Source organism: Sus scrofa, chromosome 8, assembly GCF_054392235.1.
Source record: "Sus scrofa isolate SSC_HxYL_T2T_F1_AM1 chromosome 8, Sscrofa_HxYL_maternal_Yorkshire_Landrace_v2.0, whole genome shotgun sequence".
In the NCBI taxonomy this organism is placed as follows: domain Eukaryota; kingdom Metazoa; phylum Chordata; class Mammalia; order Artiodactyla; family Suidae; genus Sus; species Sus scrofa.
Genome location: NC_139390.1, coordinates 37,024,574 through 37,046,567, shown reverse-complemented (window position 1 = coordinate 37,046,567; position 21,994 = coordinate 37,024,574). Strand labels below are relative to the sequence as shown.

At 40.6% G+C, this 21,994-nt stretch overlaps 1 protein-coding gene across 1 annotated transcript in view; it reads right to left on the bottom strand.

Moving 5' to 3' along the window:
• The window catches only part of GABRB1 (gamma-aminobutyric acid type A receptor subunit beta1), a 372,879-nt gene that overhangs the window by 227,848 nt on the left and 123,037 nt on the right, over nucleotides 1–21,994 (bottom strand). Inside the window, exon 4 of the mRNA XM_003356910.6 lies at nucleotides 3,674–3,894. Coding sequence (XP_003356958.4) covers nucleotides 3,674–3,894 — 221 coding nt within the window. The remainder of the gene's footprint in view (nucleotides 1–3,673; nucleotides 3,895–21,994) is intronic.

Here is a 21,994-nt window from a genome sequence, read left to right as displayed (position 1 = left end):
CAGCACCCACAGCACTAGGCCTTGGAGACAATCAGTGTTTTCAGCCAGCTGGATCGTGTTTGGACAAGAGGCAGAACACATCTGGTCATTAATAGTGATAATTGTTCTTTGGTTCAAAGCCTTGATTTAGATATAGGAAATGTGGCAGCTGACATTTTGTCAGTCCGGTGACCACATCCTACAAATTTTCATTGCAACGTTTCAGACGTTTGTTTGGTTGGAGAAAGGGGATACAATAGTTAAAGAAATGCAGTTCACATTTTCAAAAAATATATAATCTTATTTACATCACAGGAAAATAACTCTAAAACACAGAAAGATAGAACATCTTAAGAGAATTACAAATCTCATGGGCCTGGAGGAGTATGCCTAGGTATGCTTAGAGAAATGAGTAAATTGTTCTATAAATGTTTAGGCTTCTTAGAGGAAGGAAGTGGATAACAATGTGGGAAAGACATTTTGGCCATAGGCAGAGGTTCTCAGATTCCAGACAGAAAAATGAAACCTTAATTTATGGGAACCGAGAAAACATGAATGGTTTGTTTGTGTGGGTTGTCTTTTTTTTTTTTTTTTTCCAGGGTGGGATTGATATGATCTGATGTATGTATACTATTGGAGCCCAACTTTGGTCCGGTGACTCCAGTTATCATTCTTTCTTATGCCTTATGGTTTTACCAGAATATTTATAAGATCTAGGGAAAAGAAAAACAAATTTGTGAGGAAAGAGATAGAGAGGAAGACAGAGAAGGCGGGGAGAGATAGCAGAACACGTGCAGGGCTCTTATAGGGAAAGTTGATGAAAGAGATCAGAGTCCAAGTGATAGATGAAGGTTTTGTGATTTTCCTGGAGAGATCTGTTGGTGGGTTCCTAGCTACAAAGCTGCGGCTTGGTTGCAGAGAGGAGAAAACAATACTATGCAACTTGGAAGGCAATACTGACTTCCAAGTGCATTTGCAAGACAGTGGAGTAAGAAAGGCACAGGGATAGGAGTTCCCATCATGGCTCAGAGGTTATCCAACTAGGAATCCAACTAGGAACCATGAGGTTTCGGTTTTGATCCCTGGCCTAACTCAGCGGGTTAAGGATCCGACGTTGCCGGGAGTTGTGGCGTAGGTCGCAGACACGGCTCAGATCTGGCATTGCTGTGGCTCTGGTGTAGGCCAGCGGCTACAGATCCAATTAGACCCCCAGCCTGGGAACCTCCATATGCCGTGGGTGCGGCCCAAAGCACAGGTATAGAATCAGAACACCTGGATTTTAGTCCTAACGCTGCCATTATTTTGTTGTGCTCTTAGATCAGGCCCTCCCCGCTTCTGTGCCTCATATTTATCAGTTTTATTTTTGGTTTTATCTTTTTAGGGCTGCACCCTCAGAATACGGAAGGTCCCAGGCAAGGAGTCCAATCAGAGCTGTAAGCTGCTGGACTGTGTCACAGCCACAGCAACACAGGATCTGAGCCACATTTGTGACCTACACTGCAGCTCACAGCACCATCAGATCCTTTACCCACTGAGCAAGGCCAGGGATGGAACTCGCATCCTCATGGATACTAGTTGGGTTTGTCATTGCTGAGCCACAATGGGAACTCCTGGATTTCTCAGTTTAAACTGAGACATGTTCAACTTCTTAGTTCTCAAATATTTTTCTACCTCTGCAGCACTGCCATTGGTAGAGACTGCGATAATTTAGAAAAAGCCTGAAGTGAGACTCGGTAAACTGAGAATGCAACCCACCTTCTTGTTTGAAAAAAATCTTGTCTTTTTTTTTTTTTAAATAAAACAACTTTTTTTAAACTCTTGACTAATCACATATGATGACCACACATTACATGGTTGTTGTGGTTGACCAGCCTACTACGTTGAGTCATAGAATTATTATCCCAGAATACTTTAGAAGGATAAGTCATCACTTTACACCTTTGTTATATGTAATAGAAGCTACATAGGTAATAGACAAATTACAACTGATTTCCAGTGCATGAACCATCACTAATGATCACAACTGCTCTTGGATTAGATTTTTGACTGCAGTAATAACAATATACTTGAGGGAATTGTTATTTTGTTTCACCATTTTTGAGAAGATTTTTAGGTCAGAGGTTTTTAACTAGAGTTGACAGCTCCTGGGGTACTGAAAGTGTGGGAAAATTCCAAAGATCATTTTGCCAAGATCATCTGATGCTATTTTACTGTGCAAAAGAGGACCAAAGCTATCAACTAAATAATGAACCATTAAGTTAAGTTCAAAAGTTTTATCATAGATACATTCTTTACACACTTCATGTTTTTGGATATTGCACACACATTAATTTTAGACTTCTGCCCCTAAACTATAGTTTTAGCTTAGCATTGATGCTATATAAAAGGGCTTAGGGGGTTTATGAATACTCTAAAATAATAGGAAATTTTCAATAGCTTCGCAAAGGGATCACAAAAGGTGACAACAAAGTTTAAAGCACCACCACTCTACACATCCCACCATAACAATGTCACAATTCAGATATTTCTTTGATAAAAGTGGAAGCTGATTTGAATTGCAGCCTAAAAGTTTTAATAAACCCTTAACTACATGAGGGTTTAATAATTTACCTCTATAAGTATAGAATATTTTTTATATTTGATTCTTTAAAAATAAATAAAACAAAACATTACAGTAAAAACATTGTTGATAGAAATTAAGGATAACCTAAATATATAATGATACATTATATTCACGGATTAGAAAACTTGATAATTTTAAGTGTCGATTTTCCTCAAACTTATCTATAGATTCAGTGCAATCTTAGTTATAACCCCAGCAGACATTTGGGATAGAAATTGGCAAGTTGATTCTAAAATTTATAGAGAGATACAAAGGACCTAGAATTTCCAAAGCAGTTAAATAAGTGTAAAGTTGAAAGACTTACATTATGCGGCTTCGTGACTTACCATATAGTTATAGTAATTAAAATAGTGTGCTACTATCTTAAGGATGGACAAAAAGAACAATGGAACAGAATGGATCCTAGAAATAGACTCCCATTTATCCAGTCAAAGGTACCAACACAATCTGATAGGAAAAGCAAAATCTTTTTATTTTTAGCAAATGGGTCTGGAATAACTGGATAGCCATATGGGAAAAACTGAACCTCAACCCTTACCTCATAACAAACACAAAAATTAATTTAATGTGGATCGTATACATTCCAAAAAAGTGAAAAGGTAGAGACTTAAAGGAATAAAATCACTCTGAATCTTCTCAAAGTCACTAAAAATATTTTCCTATTTCTTCAAAATACTGTTTCCCAATTCCATTTCATAATGAAGTAACTATAGTGAATACCTAGAACACACTGTAATTGAGTCTGAGTGGGTCTGAGATAACGATGCAGTTGGCTAAAGATGTAACGTCTAGAATAAACTAGATGTGAAATCTAACAGACATATTCTTATTACTACGTTTATTATTTGAAGGTCAGGGTAAATAATTCACTTACCTTTGATGGACAAGGTTGTCTAGATTTAGCTCAAACTGTTCTAAAGAGATTTTCTGATCTTTAATATTATTTTATTTTACAGATTAAAGAGTCTATATATTCACCTACTTGCCTCTCTCCCCTCTGCCCACTTCCAAAGTAAACAATAAAACAATGTGAACATCAACAGTAAAAACAGGCAACATAAAGTTGCTTACCGGAGTCCATAGAGAACTGTTCCATCAGGATGAAGTCGGATCATTCGATTCTTCACTGTAACCCCATGCACAAATGATTTCTTGTCATTCAGAAAGTAGGTGTCTGGTACCCAGAGTTGGTCAGCTACTCTGTTGTCTAGCGTGAGGTTTAGTGGGATTCCAGAATAAGAAAGCCTTTTGTCTTTCCAAGACTGCTGGAAATACATAGTGAGTGTATAATCCTGTAAAAGAAAGGAAATAAAAAAAGAATTTTACTATCATCCTTATCATCATCAGCAGCAGCAGCATCTCAGGACTTTTGTTAAGGATGTGATAGCATGCGGTACTGCAGATGCCACCATGCTGCTCTCCTCCAAGAGGTTACATTTGAATATACTGAAATTTGCACTCCAAGTATAGGGCAACCTATAGGTTAGAAGTACCAGAGCAATTGTTGAATGCATGCAGAAGTATTTGTATCAGTAGAGAGGAAATCCATTTAAATGAATTTTAAGGTTTGGCATTAAGGTAAAGATATCATGAAGAAGGTCATAAAGGGAAGTTGTACCTAGAGATTCATGTCCACAAAAATCTGCCCCTGGATATTATATTTACATACTGTTTTGGAGGGGTATGTTGGTTAAATCTTAACTAAAAGTGGGTGCAGCTTAAAAGGAGAGGATGAGTTCCTAAATGCAAATGCCTTTTGAATGAATAATGCTGTTTACCTTACAAAGGTTGTCAATGTCCATTATCTGAATCTTTCTATCAAATTACAACTTGTCTATTAGCCCTGAAAAGTAGTTTATATGTCATGCATGGATGGAGATATTTATTTGGCCTAAGAAACAGACATCAATGGTGGAAATGCTTAAGAATTCCTCTCGAACCTCATTCTTGCTTTGATTCAGGTATTGGTTTGAGTTCAGAGTTGGTTTTGTACTTTATTTCCCCACCTTCTCTAAGGATGTACCTTTGCACTTTTTTTATGCCCATGTTTCCTCTTGCAGTGAGAGACGAGAAGATTTGGATTCAATAAATGCATCAAGCTTACAGGAGAGGAAAGGTGATGTCTTTAATTGTCTGTTTTTAAAGAACTCTATGCATACAAAGGGTAATTGACCATTAAAAAAATAAGAGGGAGCAGTGAAACCAGAAAGACTTAAGATGTGGCTCCAAATACAATGAAAACAGAAGGTTCACTTTTTTTAAAAGGACATTTATCTGTTGATAGCTTTAGCAGAATTCTTTAGCAACAGTTAGGAAAACACTGCATAATTCCTGCAAAACTCTTGTGTACTGCCATTGTTATCTATGCCACTTGCATTGGGGAAACATTAACTCAGATAATGCCTTACATCTGGGCAAACTACACTTCATGAAGATCCCTATATGGGGGGCAGAGCAAGATGGTGGAGGAGTAAGAGGTCATGCACACCTTCTCCCACAAACACATCAAAAAACAACACATGTGCATGTAAAACGACTCACACGGAACATCAACTGATTGCTGCCAGAAGAACTTAAACCTCCAAAAACGGCAAGAAACTCTTGACATAACGGGATAGAACAAAAGGAAAAAAGAGAGAGAAAAGGAATCAGGATGGGACTAGCATTCCTGAGAGGGAGCTGTGAAAGAGAAAAGGAACCCACCTAACTGATTTAAGATCAGCCGAGTCAGATGCACCTCAAAAGTCGCCGAGAAAAGCGCAGCAGCTGGACTGAGAAGAGCAACGCAGAGGGAGAGCCGCACAGATCATCTGAAACACTGGCCTGGACACCACAGCCTGAGAGGCTCGGGCGGGGGCTGGGTGCTGAGACTTAGGCTCCGCAGGTTAGTTCCAGGGAGAGGACTGGGGCTGGCTGTGTGGGGACAGCCTGAGGGGCTAAGGAGCAGTGCGCCACTGGTGGGGGAGTGATAGGCCATGGGTTGAGGAGGGGAACGCCACAGCAGAGGGAACGCCAGAGCAGAGCAAACCTGGGAGAAGTTCTGGACCCCCCAGGAGAGGGAAGGCGCCACTGTTGGGGAGGGAGAGAAGAGGGCAGACCGCCATAGGAAGCGCCCTGCACCAGAGTGTGCGCATGCCCACAGGCTCTCAGAGGGCAGGGCAGCTCTGGCGCAGGCTACGGGTGGCGAGAGGACTCTTGCTCATGTAGGGAAGGCTGGGCGCTTCTTGTGCAGGCTACAGGTGGCCAGGCACCTCTTGTGTGGGCTGAGGGAATCAGGGGACTAAGTGTGACGTGGTGCCTCTTGCATGATCTATAGGCAGCAGGGACAGATTGTGGCGGTCATCTCAGAGGCCAGAGGGAGGCATGGCCTGCCACCACCGGAGGCCTGTGAATGGGCTCCACCTGCGTGCGACCCCAGTCACCTCAGGGGTTGGCAAAAAAGAAAAAAAAGAGGGCAACCAAGCACCATACGCTGTTGCTCTCACTCCCCTGGGAACACACCCGCCCTGCAGCTGCCACTGCCAAACGCTCTGGGCAGTGCCCAGACACTTGGTCACTGTCCCCTCCCAAGACCCTACAACTTGGAGCAGTAGGTGCAGCACCTCCTGTGTGGGCTAAGTGGGACAGGGTGCTTCTTGCGTGGTCTGCAGGTGGCGGGGGCAAACCGCCTCAGTCATCCCTGATTCCAGAGGTGGGCGTGGCCTGCTGCCACTGGGGATACCTGAACAAAAATCACTTGCAGCCCCAACCACCTTAAAGGGCACCACAGAGGAAGACATTGTGATGGAACACCACCTGTTGTTGCTCTTGCTCCCCTGGGAGCACACCCGCCTTGCTGCTGCCACTGCCAAACACTCTTGGCAGTGCCCAGACGTTTGATCACTGTCTCTTCCAAGGAACCTGCAACTAGGAGCAGCTTGTGCAGCACCTCCTGTGGGAGAGAAGCAGGATGAGGTGCTTCTGTCATGGTCTACAGGAGGTGGCGGCAAACCACTGCAGTTATCTCTGGCTCCAGAGGTTGGAGTGGCTCACCACCACTAGGGGTCTGTGAACAGACCACTTGCACCCCCATTCACCTCAAGGGCACCACAGAGGAGGGCATTGTGACTGAACATACCTGTTGGTGTTCTCGCACCCCTGGGAACACATCTGCCCTGCTGCTGCCACTGCCAAATGCTCCAGGGCAGTATCCACATGCCTGATCTCTGTCACTTCCCAGGATCCTGCAACTAGGAGCAGCCTGTACAGCACCTCCTATGTGGGTTAAGTGAGATGGAGTGCTTCATGCATGGTCTACAGGTGGCAGGGACAAACCACTGCAGTTATCACTGGCTCTAGAGATGGTCATGGCCCGCTCCCACTAGGGGGTCCCTGAACAGGCACTGCCTGTGGTTCCAGTCATCTCAGAGGAGGGCATTGCAATCAAACATAAGCTGTTGTTGCTCTCACTCCCCTGGGAACTCACACACCCTGCTGCTGCTGCTACTGCCAAATGCTCTGGTCACCTTGTAGATCTGCCTACAGCTCATTACAGCTTCCCAGGGACCTGCATCTAGAAGTAGGCTGTGCCACCTTCCTGCAGGTCCTTGCTGCTGTTGAGAGCCCAATGACCAGGCACTGACTACTGGCCGTAGTAGCCATTGCCTCCTCCTCCCTGAAAACACACTGAGCATCCTGGGGATAACAGCCTGCTAACACCAAAGAAAGAGACAGCAAATATTCAAACTCCCACACCAAAAATAAATAGTACCCCCCAAAAATACAAAGGTGTATTCTTGCATATAAGTAGCCTTATAAGACTACAGTGTGACTTCCTCAAACCCACAGAAAAAGAAAAACACAAGCAAGATGAAGAAGCTCAGAAACCATTCTCAGTTAAAGCAACAGGAGAATTCACCTAAAGCAGTCAACAATGAAGTAGACCTCTGCAGTCTGACAGACATTGAGTTCAAAAGGGAGATATTGAAAATACCGAAGGAATTAAGAGAGGATATGAACAGCAACTCAGATTCCTTTAAAAAGGAACTAGAAAAATATAAGGAGGAGCCAAGAAAAACTAGGAAATTCATTTTCAGAGATACAAACTGAGCTAAAGGCAATAAAGAGCAGAATGAATGATTAAGAGGAATGAATTAGTGATGTGGAAGATAGAATAATGGAAATCACCCAATCAGGACAGCAGACAGAAAACCAAATGAAAAAACATGAAAGCAATATGAGACCTATCGGATAATATAAAGCAGGTCAATCTACAAATAATAGGAATTCCAGAAGGAGAAGAAAAAGAAAAGGGTATTTAAAATATGTCTGATGAAATTATGATTGAAAATTTTCCAAATCTAAAGGATACTGATAATTGGAGTTCCTGTCATAGCTCAATGGTTAACAAATCCAACTAGGAATCACAAGTTTTCGGGTTTGATCCTTGTCCTTGCTCAGTGGGTTAAGGATCCGGCATTGCTGTGAGCTGTAGTGTAGGTCACAGACGTGGCTTAGGTCCTGCATTGCTGTGGCTCTGGCATAGGCAGGGGGCTAAAGCTCTGATTAGACCCCTAGCCTGGGAACCTCCATATGCTGTGGGTGAGGCCCTAGAAAAGAAAAAATAATTAAAAATTTAAAAAAATAAAGGATACTGACAATATACAGGAATCACAGAGGGCCCCAAACAAGTTGAACCCAAACAGGCCCACACCAAAACATATTATAATAACAACGGCAAAAATTTAAAGATAGAGGATCCTAAAGGCAGCAAGAGAGAACAAAGCATTCACTATAAGGGAACCCCCATAAGGCTATCAGCTGATTACTCTACAGAAAGACTATTGGCCAGAAGGGAGTGGCAAGATATATTTACAGTGCTGAAAGGAAAAATTTGCAACCTAGAATATTCTACCCAGGAAGAATATCATTTAAAACAGAAGGGGAAATAAAGAATTTCTCCAACAAACAAAATCTAAAAGAGTACAGCAATTCTAAACCCATTCTAAAAGAAATTCTGAAAGAACTTCTCTTAAAAAAAAAAAGAATTAGGATGGGAAAAACCACAATTAGAAAGCAGTCACTTAAATAAGCCAGCAAACAGAGCTAAACATGAAGATGTTAAAAAAAAAAAAAAAAAGGACCTCAAAATCATACAGTGTGGGGAAGTAAAGTAAGAAAATATAGATTCTTTTTTTATTTTAATGATGTGTTTGAGCCTATATGACTATCATGCTAAAGCAAGCAAATTTAGGAAGGGGTTAACATACTTAAAAAACATGGCAACCACAAATCAAAACTGAACATTACATTCACAAAAACTAAAAAGAAAAGTACTTCAACATACACAAATCAATCAACATCATCCACCACATTAACAAAAGAAAAGTCAAAAACCACACGATCATCTCAATAGATGCAGAGAAAGCAACTGACAAAGTCCAACATCCATTCATGATAAAAACTCTTACCAAAGTGGGTGTAGAGGGAACATACCTTAACATAATAAAAGCCATTTATGACAAACCCACAGCAAATATAAATGGAGACACAACCTAGAATAGATTTACAAGGAGATCCTGCCGAATAGCATTGAGAACTATGTCTAGATACTCATGTCGCAACAGAAGAAAGGGTGGGGGAAAAAACTGTAACTGCAATGTATACATCTAAGGATAACCTGACCCCCTTGCTGTACAGTGAGAAAATAAAAAAAATAAAAAAAAATACTCAATGGAGAAAAAATGAAAGCCTTCCCACTAAAATCTGGAACAAGACAGGGATGCCCACTCTCACCACTGTTATTCAACATAGTATTGGAAGTCCTAGCCACAGCAATCAGACAAATAAAAGCAATAAAATGCATTCGAATAGAAAGAGAAGACTTAAAACTGTCACTGTATGCAGATGACATGATACTATACTAGAAAACCCCAAGGACTCAACCCAAAAACTACTTGAACTGATCAACAAATTCAGCAAAGTATCAGGATATAAGATTAACATTCAGAAATCAGTTGCATTTCTGTATACGAACAATGAAATATTAGAAAAGAATACAAAAATACAATACCTTTTAAAATTGCACCCCAAAAAATCAAATACCTGGGAATACACCTGAACAAGGAGGTAAAGAACTTATATTCTGAGAAATATAAAACATTAATCAAGGAAATTAAAGAAGATGTAAAGAAATGGAAAGATATTCCATGCTCCTGGCTTGGAAAAATTAATATTATAAAGATGGCCATACTACCCAAAACAATCTACAGATTTAATGCAATCTGTATCAAATTACCCATGACATTTTTCACAGAACTAGAACAAACAATCCAAAAATTTATATGGAACCACAAAAACCAAGCAGGAGGCATAACTCTCCCAGACTTCAGGCAATATTACAAAGCCACAGTCATCAAGACAGTGTGGTACTGGTACCAAAACAGACAGACCAATGGAACAGAATAGAGAACCCAGAAATAAACCCAGACAGCTGCAGTTAATTAATCTTCAAGAAAGGAGGCAAGAATATAAAATGGGAAAAAAGACAGTCTTTTCAGCAGGTGGTGCTGGGAAAACTGGACAGCTGCATCCAAATCAATGAAACTAGAACACACCTTCACACCATGCACAAAAATAAACACAAAATGGCTGAAAGACTTAAATATAAGACAAGACACCATCAACCTCCTAGAAAAGAACGTAGGCAAAACATTCTCTGACATCAACCTTACAAATGTTTGCTCAGGTCAGTCTCCCAAAGCAATAGAAATAAAAGCAAAAATAAACCAATGGGACCTAATCAAACTGATGACCATTTGCACAGCAAAGAAAACCACAGAAAAACCAAAAATACAACCTACAGAATGGGAGAAAATAGTTTCAAACGATGCAACTGACAAGGGCTTAATCTCTAAAATATACAAGCAACTTATACAACTCAACAGCAAAAAAACCAACAACCTTATTGAAAAATGGGCAAAAGACCTGAATAGACATTTCTCCAAAGAAGATATGTAGATGACCAACAAGCACACAAAAAATGCTCAACACCACTGATTATTAGAGAAATGCAACTCAAAACTATTATGAGGTACCACCTCACACTAGTCAGAATGGCCATCATTAATAAGTCCACAAATAACAAAAGCTGGAGGAGGTGTGGAGAAAAGGGAACCCTCCTTTACTGTTGGGGGGAATGTAAATTGGTACAGCCACTATGGAGAACTGTATGGAGGTAACTTAAAAACTATATATAGAACTAGAAATCCCACTCTTGGGCATATATCCAGACAAAACTTTCCTTGAAAAATACACATGCACCTGTATGTTCATTGTAGCACTATTCACAATAGCCAAGACATGGAAACAACCCAAATCTCCAACAGTTGAATGGATTAGGAAGAAGTGGTATATATATACACAATGGAATACTACTCAGCCATAAAAAAGAACAAAATAATGCCATTTGCAGCAACATGGATGGGACTAGAGACTCTCATACTGAGTGAAGTAAGTCAGAAAGAAAAAGACAAATACCATGTGATATCACTTATATCTGGAATCTAATACACGGCACAAATGAACCTGTACACAGAAAAGAAAATCATGGATTTGGAGAATAGACTGTGGTTGCCAAGGGGGAGGCAGATGGAGTGGGATGGATGGCGATCTTGGGGTTAATAGATGCAGACTATTGCCTTTGGAATGGATTAGCAATTAGATCCTGCTGTGTAGCACTGGGAACTATGTCTAGTCACTTACGATGGACCATGATAATGTGAGAAAAAAGAATGTATACAAGTATATGCAGCTGGTCCCCATGCTGTACAGTAGAAAATTGACAGAACACTGTAAACCAGGTGCAATGGAAAAAAAATAAAAATCATTATACAAATTAAAAAAAATAAAGAAGTAGTATAAACTTAAAAAAGTCCCTATATTGATATATATACACTTCTGAGATATTCTAAATGATAGACAATATTCATTTACTCAATTATTCTGGATAATTAGTTCTAATGTCCTTTAACCACTATCTTTGAGAACACTTACACTGTTTACTCAGGAAAAGTTTTGTAATAATTGGAAGCCATTCTTTCTCGTTCAATGACAAGGACATTTGCTCTTTGCTATTAATCATAAAACATCCCTGTACCTTACCTTTATTTAACAAAAAGAAAACCCACAGAGTTATATACAATTCTCTTCAATTGCCAGCATTCTCATTTACACCCTCTTCAAGCTCTTAACATCATATCTTTTTGGAAGAAAATGTATGGATATATTCTGGGCCTTAGATTCTAAAATATCTTGCTATGTAACTATGAGCAACTAACTTAATTCCTTGCGTCTTGGATGTCTCATTTCTGAAAGAAAAACTATAGCATTTTACTGGTTTCATGCAAGAATTAACTGGGGAAATTATGGTGCGGGTACTTTAGAAAACTTGCTAATAGTCGAATATATTATCTTCCAAATTGTTTGCTGCTATTTAAAGATGACTATTACACCTCCAAATTACTTGGAATGTACATATTCATCTCCATAAGCATTTTTACTTTTAAGGGGATATTTATAAAAGAACTTGTAGGCAGGGGGACCCCGATGACCATGAAAATAAGCAGTTGTCTATTTCGTAAGTCTTATTGTTGGGGTCTTGTCATTCATCCAATGTAAGAAAATTAATAACTAGCTAAAGGTACATTATTATAAACTTTGCCAGGTGGATCAGCACCATCACCAGAGGTTACTCTTCAGTACTCAGGCTGAATACTCATCAGCCTCCAGCTCTCATGGGTGATACAGAGGATTTCCTCACAAGGAGACCATGAGGCGAAATCCTTACTCCATGCTCTTCTTAATAAAGAAACTTGTAATGTGTGATGGGGAAAACTTAATGTACAAATGAATATAATGACAAATAATACGCTAATAATAATTCTGAAAATGTTTGTGGTAAGTAAACAATGGAGAATGGGAGAAGATAATAGAAACATGAGTGATCTCTGCATAGACCAAATAAGTATATGTGAACATGTGTGTGTGTGTGTGTGTGTGTGGGTGGGTGTGTGTTTAGACTTTTCCCCTTCCCTGTCTGGATACTGTTTTTTTGCTGTAAAGAGAGAACTATATACAGGTAGTCAGATCTTTGGTCTATACGAACTCACTGTGTTTTCGATAAATATTGACTAAAAAAAAATCACACCATGTTTCTCAATTACAGCTGTAATTTACCCTATTTGCAATAAGAAGTAATTCAGTGGAAATTTATGTATGCTAATATTTTACATTTGGAAGTGGGTGATGTGGGGCAAGTACCTTTCAGAAATTTTCTTCTTATGCATTTCTAGGGTTATTATCCTAATCTAGGAACTGACTCAATGATAAATAGAAATATGGACCTGTAAAATCGCTGTATTGAGTTAAGATTGATAACCTTAAAAACTTTTTGACGCTCATGATAATTGTGATAATGACAATGTGGAAAGACTTAAAACACAGCAAAATTTCTTTACTATGTATATTGTACCACCCATGACAATAGTTTCCTTCTCCTAGTGTGTTCTGAGCTCTGTGGTTTTCATAGCCTTTTGTATCTATTATCACATTTTGTTCTCACAAGCTTGTGAAAGAGGAAAATTCTCCTTGAGAGGATTTAAGGTTTACATCTCTGAGAAACTACTTACTGAATTTTAAATTAATTATTCTTTCTATCTGCACCTTGGTATAAATATTAACAGTGACATCTGCATATAATAAAGCCTATGATATCACTTTGGTGTATTCTATTTTTAGATGGGAAAGAAAGGCTTAAAATCGCTGTATTGAGTTCTCTGACACAGCAGATTTTTTTTCTTTTCTTTTTTTTTTTTAGGGCCACATGTGTGGCATTTGGAGGCTCCCAGGCTAGGGGTCGAATCAGAGCTTCAATTGCTGCCCTACACCACAGCCACAGCAACTCGGGATCCGAGCCACGCCTGCGACCTACACTGCAGCTCACGGCAATGCCAGATCCTTAACCAACTGAGCAAGACCCAGGATCGAACCTGCATCCTTCTGGATGCTAGTTGGATTCATTTCCACTGCGCCACAAACAGGAAGCCCTGCAACAGATTTTCTGTTAATTCTTCATTTGTCCAAAGTACAAGCATGCCAAGGAGAATGTAGTTTTCAGAAAGAAATTAAAGGTATTAATACTTTGGCCAAGAATGCTAAAATCATTTTTCTTCCAGGTGCATTATAAATGTTCAACTGGCTCAAGTGTGCAAACTACTACTTGAACGAAGTTGTGACATGTTTAGAAACTATGGGCCACAGGGGACTCTTTGACACTGAGGCAAATTGATGGGATTAACTGGTATGAGATTGCTAATGAAATTGGTCAGGCTAATTCAGGCATGAGAGGACTTGATTCATTGGGGAAAAGCAGGAGAGACAATACCAAATCGGTAGAGCTCAATTAAACTCCCCAAACCATACTTTTTAAATCTAAAAATGTTTAAAGGAATAGAAACTATTTCTAATTAATGAAAGCAGTTCTTTTGGAAAATAAAGACAACATTCTTTTTATTAATCCACTTATTTACCTATTTTTGTTGAAGTATAGTTGATTTATAATATTATATTAGTTTCTGATGTGCAACATAGTGATTCAATATTTTTATGGATTAGACTACATTTAAAGTTCTTATAAAATATTGGCTGTATCCCCTGTGCTGTACAATATATCCTTGTAGCTTATTTATTTTATACATAGAAGTTTGTAACTCTTAATCCCCTACCTCTGTTTTGCCCCTTTCTCTTTCCCCCTCCCTGCTGATGACAAGTTTATTTCTCTATACCTGTCAATCTGTTTCACTTTGCTATATGTGTTCATTTGTTTTATTTTTTTAGATGCTACCTGTGATACCATACAATATTTGTCTTTCCAAGAAATGGAATCAACCTGAGTGTCCCTCAACAGATTAATGAATAAAGACACACACACACACACACACACACACACACACACACACACACACACACGAGGAATTACTCAGCCACAATAAAGAATGAAATATTGCCATTTGCAACATCAGTGTGTCTGGAGAGTACTATGTTTAGTGATGTAAGATCAGTAGTTTTAAACTCAGGATGATTTTATCCCCAAGAAGACATTTAGCAATTTCTGGAGACAGTTTTGTTTGCTACAACTAGAAGTACTCTGTGTGCTACTAGCATAATAGAGAAGAATAAACCTGACTCCATATTAAATCTATTTTTTTTAGCTTTAACCCCTGTGCTCTGTTGCTTGTGCTTAGTCATGCTGGCTCTGCACCTTTGTAAAACAATGGTTGCCTACAGCTTGAGATATTTGTAACAGCCCTTTCTCCATGCTCTGCCTCCTAGGCTTGACCTTTAAAGGTTTAACAGTTTTCCATTCACATAGATAAAAAGTTGCTGAACAGAACATAACAACTGCCATGGACATTTATAGGAACATTGTAACCAGACCTATGTGAATAGCTGAAAGGATATAGGATTCTGGCACCAAGAGGTCTGCAACAACCAGTCCTACCCCCTTCCCTTTTAGTATAAAAGAAGCCTGAGTTCTAACTTGGGTAAGATATTTCTTTGGGACACTGGTCTGCCATCTTCTCAGTTTGCTGGTTTTCTGAATAAAGTCACTGTTCCTTGTCCCAAGACCAGTTCTCTCAATTTATTGTCCTTTTGTGTGACAAGCAGTATGAGCTTGGACTTAGTAACACTAATATCTATGGGTAAAAGCCAGGGAAGTTCCCCAACCTAATACGCTGCACAGCATATCCCCTACAATGAAATTATCTGGCTCCAAATGTTGACAGTGTCAAGGTTAAGAAACCCAGCCTTAAATGAAGATCTCTTCCATTTCAGTACCAGTAAAATATTTCAAAATCCAGGAGTTCCCATTGTGGCTCAGCAGGTTAAGAACTTGGCATAGATATGGCTTGAATCCAGTGTTGCTGTGGCTGTGGCAAAGGCCAGCAGCTACAGCTCGGATCTGACCCTACCCTGGGAATTTCCATGTGCCACCGCTGCAACTGTTAAAGGAAAAAAAAAAATCCTTTATCATCAACACATCTACTCAAACTTTCAACATATCCCTTAAAATTCTGTAAGAAATACTGTCATTAAATGGTTTATAATTACCCACTTTAACATAAGAAATCATTTCATTAAAATCCATTAATTATCTAGCATCAAAATAGGGAGAAAGAGTGATATGGTTTAGGCAAATATACTGCCATATGTCTTTTACCAGAATGAGCTCTAAGAAGACTTCACAGTGGGCTGGAAAAGTGAAAGTCTCTTATTAGCTGCCTCCACAATCAGCACACATCTCAAACTAATTTGATAGTAAAGAGACAAAATATTGCTTTAACATCTAGTAATATTGCATCTGATCAGAAGGATCATATGAGCAATCCCTCCTTTTCAAACTGTTCTCAAAAAAAGGGATATATATGAAAGAACAAGCCCCCTGTACACATTTGTATTTTATCTTTCATTGATTTGATTGTACATTATACATCATAATGGGTCCCAAGCACAAATCCCTGTTCCTTGTAAAATATTTATGCCAGTTTAGTTGAAGATCCATTCATTCCAAAGCTAAGGCTGCTTCCTCCCAAAGCTGATTGTGGTAGAGCTGTGCATCACTTAACAGGAACTTCTGGGATGGAAACTGCCCTGCCTACAGTCCTCGCTGGCTGAGCATGAGCGTATTTTGGTTTTGGTTTTGGTTTTGATTTTTAGGGCTGCACCCCCAGCATATGGAAATTCCCAGGCTAGGGGTCAAATCAGAATTGCAGCTCCTGGCCACAGCCACGGCCACAGCAACGCCAGATTCGAGCCATGTCTGCAACCTACACTACAGCTCACAGCGACCCCAGATCCTTAATGAAGCCAGGGATCAAACCCATGTCCTCATGGAGACTAGTTGGATTCTTAACCTGCTGAGCCACAATGGGAACTCCAGAGCTTGAGCATATTTTATATCGCATGATTCTGCCCCCCTCCCACCTTGAGAATGAAGAGTAGATGTCTAATTTAAGACCAGCTGATTGAGAGGCAGATGATAAACCTGTGCCTGGCTTAAAAAGATGAGATAGACCATCAAAGTGCTCTCCCAGAAATCTGTCTTGGACAAAGGATTGATACAGGAGCTGTGCGACCAAGTGCAAACGTCATGACACAGAACAAGGGCTGCACTGCTATTATGGAGTTGTAAGAGAGGACAGATGATGAATGAAAAGAGGAAGCCAGACTGCAAAGGAAGAAAGCAAAGGGAGAAAGATGCAGAAAATAGCCGGGAGAGTGCCTGACATTGTGTTAGATAACAAATTACCAAGTTCATAAGACTTTCTGCTTCCTATTTCTAATTCTTCTGAGGTCTGGACCTGTTTAATACTTCAGCTTCTTATGAACCCTCTAAATTATTACAACAAACTTCACTTTCCTTGTGCTAAGTAGATTCCATTTTTATTTCCTCCAGTCAAACAAAAGCCATAATAATTATGCTGTTCAATGTCCATATCAGAATCTCCTTAAGCAATAATTATACATATTTTAAAAACCTAAGAAAACCTCAACCATCTGGCCCTCCTCCTTCATTTCAAAAAAAGGAGGTATTATAAGGAATATGAGACTCTGAGATGCTAAATGACTAGAAAAAAGGGGAAGACGTCTTAGATACTTTTTATTAACCAAGAGAGGAAGGAGAGAGAAGGAAAACATATTTACCTCTATGGAGACAATTTCCCATCAGACATAAGGGCAATTATTAAGAAACATAACTTGGAAACTAAGTGTATATGCTAACAAAAAGTAGTGGTACCTCTTATAAGTATAGGAAACAAAACAAAAAAATCTACACAACTTGCATCTCATGAAGACGAAAGTTTAATCAAAAATTGCCTGACCAAGTTTAGTCAAATATTTCCTGTTAAATAAACCAATTTAGGTTGTAATCAAAATGAACAATATAATATCTGTTTCTAATGGAACCTCCTGTTTACATGAAAGTTTTGTATATCAGTGTCAATCATTAAGTACATTCTGCAGCAGAAATGCATCAGTGTATCTTCAGATTTTCTGTTAATTTCTAATCTTTTATCTTAATATCACCTAGTATCATGGTAACTATTGATATATATTTGTTGTGCTTTCTCCTTAACCATGTTTTTTTTTTACAATAGCTTTAAAATACATGCATTCTCATTTTGCCAAAGCCCATGCTCTTTACTTATGACTAATTTTTTTTCCCCACCAACTGTAGACTGTGCATTGCCTCAGAGAACATAATCTTCTTTTACCTTCATTTCATCCTAAATAGCCCCATTTGGTTTACCCATCTGTGTTGTCAGACTTTTTGTCAGTCTTCTGTTCTGAACAATTCTGGAATGAATCAATCTTGTGAGTGAACAAAAACATTAAGAGTTATGGGCTTATACCAATGAGAGTCATCTAAGGAAATCACATGGGCACATATAACACCAACAGGACAACTGGAGTATGAATATGTGTTCCAAAGCAGTAAACTGCAGGAGAGTCTCACTACATAAAACTGAGACTGTATAACATGAGAATTTCAACAATTTGTAATCTAAGATTTACTTCAGAAGCTGTAAAGACTCATTTTCCTTAAAAATATAAGAACATTTTTCTATACAATGAATCCAGTTTATTATAAAGGATATGATAAAATTTGTTTCATAAAATGACAGTTTAAATGTCTTATATTCTAGAATCTAAATAGTCAGAAGCTTAAATAATTAAAGTTGTTTCCATGGTAAGATATAGTGGAAAGCAGAGCCTGAACCAGGGAACTTTTTCTAGAAACTTCTAAGTCAAAAGATTTTTTGATCTTAGGTTATTAGAGTGACTAATTTCCTGTCAACACTGGATGACTATTGACTAGATTGAAGGCATAGTATTCTACCAGATGCTGAGGCAAAAATGTTGACTAATACATTTTCCCTGCCTGCCTCAAGGAATTCCTAGGCCAGGAAAAATGAGCATTGTTTATTTCCAGGCTGCCTCATTGGCCTCCAGAGGCTTCTCGGTCTTTCCATCACCTCTGCGACCAGCTCCCTGCATGAAATCCCCTCCCCTTCAAATACTTAGAGGAGTCAGAGTGATTCCATTTTGCTTCATTGGTGGCTGCCTACTACAGGAGGCAAGATTGTTGAGTAGGAGGTTAACAGTTTAACAAGCTCTGGAATTCACCTAGAGAATTAGATAAGTCAGAGTTAATACAGCACTGAAGGGGAGGTGGCTGAGAGAAAACAAATAGCTAGGGCAGGATTTGGTGAGATTTTGATCTTGGAGGATAGAGAGAAGGAGCATCAAAGATGACAATAGGGTTTCTGACCTAAGTGAGCAGATGGATCACAATAGTAAGAAATGAGGTTTGGGAACTGAGGATGACTAATTTCTTTCGGGCTGCTTTGTGTTGTGGGTGTCGGTGGCACTTGTACGGAGAGGTGCCAAGTAAGCAGTTAGGGGCCAGGATATAGGAAGACAAGGCTCGGGCAGAAACAAAACCAAGTGAGTCATGAGTGATAGAGATGCAGCTGTGGGAATGGATTAGCTCACCATGGAGAGAGCAGAGAAGGTGAGAAGAGGATAACACCCCTGGGAAATTCAACTCTGGGATGAGTCACTCCTTGGAGTTCTCAGAACACTCTTCTACTTTGATTATAGTACATATTTTGTAACTATTTCTCAGTCCCACTAGATTTTGAGCTCCCCAAGGGCAAGGGTTTATATTTTTAAGCCCTAACATACATAGTGCACCATTGATGATGGCAAGTGCTCAAATATGTTAGTTGAATGTGAATTAAGTAGTGCTGTGTGTTTAGGGCAGTCAATATCAGCACTAAGTATGTTAGTACAAACTCATCTTAAATTCTGAAATATTGGTTATCCTTAAATAACACACATGAGGACTCTCAGTTAGCTAAAATAGTTAATAATCCAGATTTTCCATTCTCTAACCACACAAGATTAATAAATCTGTAATTACCACTAATATAGGAAATTAGTGGTACATTTCTGGAAGTTGATAAAAGCATATGGAGTTTAAAACAAACTTGCCCTTTAGGAGTGAATTAATAGTGACTTTCTACAAAGTGTTAATAGACATATTTTTAATTCTATCAAATGAAATTTCATTGGTAATTCCAGTAATAACTTGTCATTTTAGAAGTATAAGCCTATTTATACTAAAGCTTTAAAATATCTCTATTCAAAGCAAATTTGGAGCCTATTTACAAGTTAGTCAATATTTAAAATTTCAATGAAATATTAGACTGATGATTCATTTACCAGAATGATCATAAAGCACTTAATTTTAATTTTTTTTAATGAAAAGTGGACCTTTTACTGAAATCAAAATACAATCCTTATACCCCTTTCAATGTGAGGGCCCAGTAACCTGAAATGCAGGTATTCCTGAGAATGATTCTAAACGAATCCCTATTTGAGCAAATACTAATGAGGCACTCTAATGCCAGCAGATGTAACTGGGAGGTGTGAGAGCATCAGTTAAATAGAGCAGTTGGACTGGAAAGGGAGAAATCCAATCTTGTCTAGGGAGAGGTCACAGGTGTAGGTCTCCGGGTGGCTGTGGGTGTTTAGACCCAGCTGATCTGACCAGAGAATCCAACCTGCATGGGACTTGGGAAGCCCGAGCCCTCACAGTGTGACCTTCCTGATTCTTGGGGAACCGGATGAGCGAGGGGTTACCCTGGGACTTGCGGGCGCCTCTGGGCCCTGTGTGGAACAGCAGGCGCCACAGCCCTGCTCGGGAAAGGCTGGAGCTCGAACTGGAGATGGGCCAGCCTTTGTCTCATGGCAGCGTTTTCCCTTCTGAGCTCCAGGAGCTGTCTCTCGGCGCACAGAGCTGCCATCCCTCTTTCTCGGGCTCTTGTCTCATAGAAGAGGATCTCGTTCTGGTAAGAGACAGTGGTCCTGGCCAACTCTCTGCCCATGTCTTCCGCTATCTTCTTGTAGACTCTGCCCTGCTGACACAGAGAGCCCAGGCGTCTAAACACCTGGGGGCATTTCTTCTGGAAGGCTAGGCCACGAGCTTCCTCCTCAATGGATCTTCTCAGGAGCAGCTTGAGGTGCTGTTCATGTAATTGAGGCAGCATCCTGAGTTGGAGCCGAAGCTCCTGAATCTCCCTTTCCAGCTGCGTGTTCTCCGCCTGCAAGGATGCTTGCTCAGTTTGGAGACTTTGTACTTGTCCCGCCAGCTCTCCATTGATTTGATGGTCTTCAGGCAGTTTTCTGGAGATGGCCTTGATTTCTTTTGCGCGCTGTTGCAGGGACCCTTTGCCGTGCCCTGCGTCAATGGGATGCTTCAGATGGGCTTCAGGCAGCCGTGCTGGGGGATGGTCATCGTCCACATCTCGGGTTCCCTCTGCTTCCCAGGGCTCAAGCCAATGGATGGCCTTCAGGGTGCTTTTGACCAGAGATATCAGCTGGCTCCCTTTCTCCTCTGGGGCCCGCTGCCTCCGTGCGTGGAAATGTGCCAGCACATTGTTTCGTCCCCTGGGGACCCGCGTTCTCTGCTTCCATCCCTCTGTTTCCTGGCAGAGCCATGCCAGACGTTGCTGGAGATGAGTGTTTTCCTTCAGCCCAATCATGAGTTTCTCCTGGAGGTGGTGTACCTTCTCCTGGGATGTTTTCAGGGCATTTTGGGCCTTGGTCCCTTGGGATTCATAGGCTTCCGAGGTGGCTGCAAGGGACTGGATCTGTCCTTGGAGGCGAGCCCCCATCAGCCCGAGACAGCAAATGTGAGAGTGCTTGCTCTTCCGTCCTTTTCCAAGGAAGCCTTCCCTGTCGGGTGATGACCTGCTGGGGATTTGATGAAGTGCCACCAAGAACAGGCTTTGCAACGTGGGAGCACTGGCCTCCACAGCAGGTGGCTGGAGGGCTTCAAGGCCTCGGGCCATCAGTCCCATCTTCCTCCTGACCTTTCTGTAGACTTCAGCCTGGACAGAACCCCTCTCGGCTGGCTCTCTTCCTCTTCTTGAAGGATGCCCGCTCTGGACGACCCAGACCAGCAGAGCGGCCCAGAGAGGGGTCTCCCAGGGAAGCCCCAGGAGACCCAGAACTTCTCTTAAGGTGTCAGACACCACCAGCAGAGCGTTCCCCAGGAGCTCCATGGCTGGCATCCAAAACATTTTGGTGGCAGGCAGCAGGCCCTCTCCAGCCCCACAGACACCACAGCTCTGCCTCTGACTGTTGGCCACAACTGACCCCACGGAACTCTGCCACCCAAACACACAGGTGCCTGGCAACCAGGGCAGATGGCTGTTAGGGCTGGGGGAGGGGGAGGCCCGCCATGTTCTAGAACACCCTGCTCTCTGATGGTTCTGCTCCCTG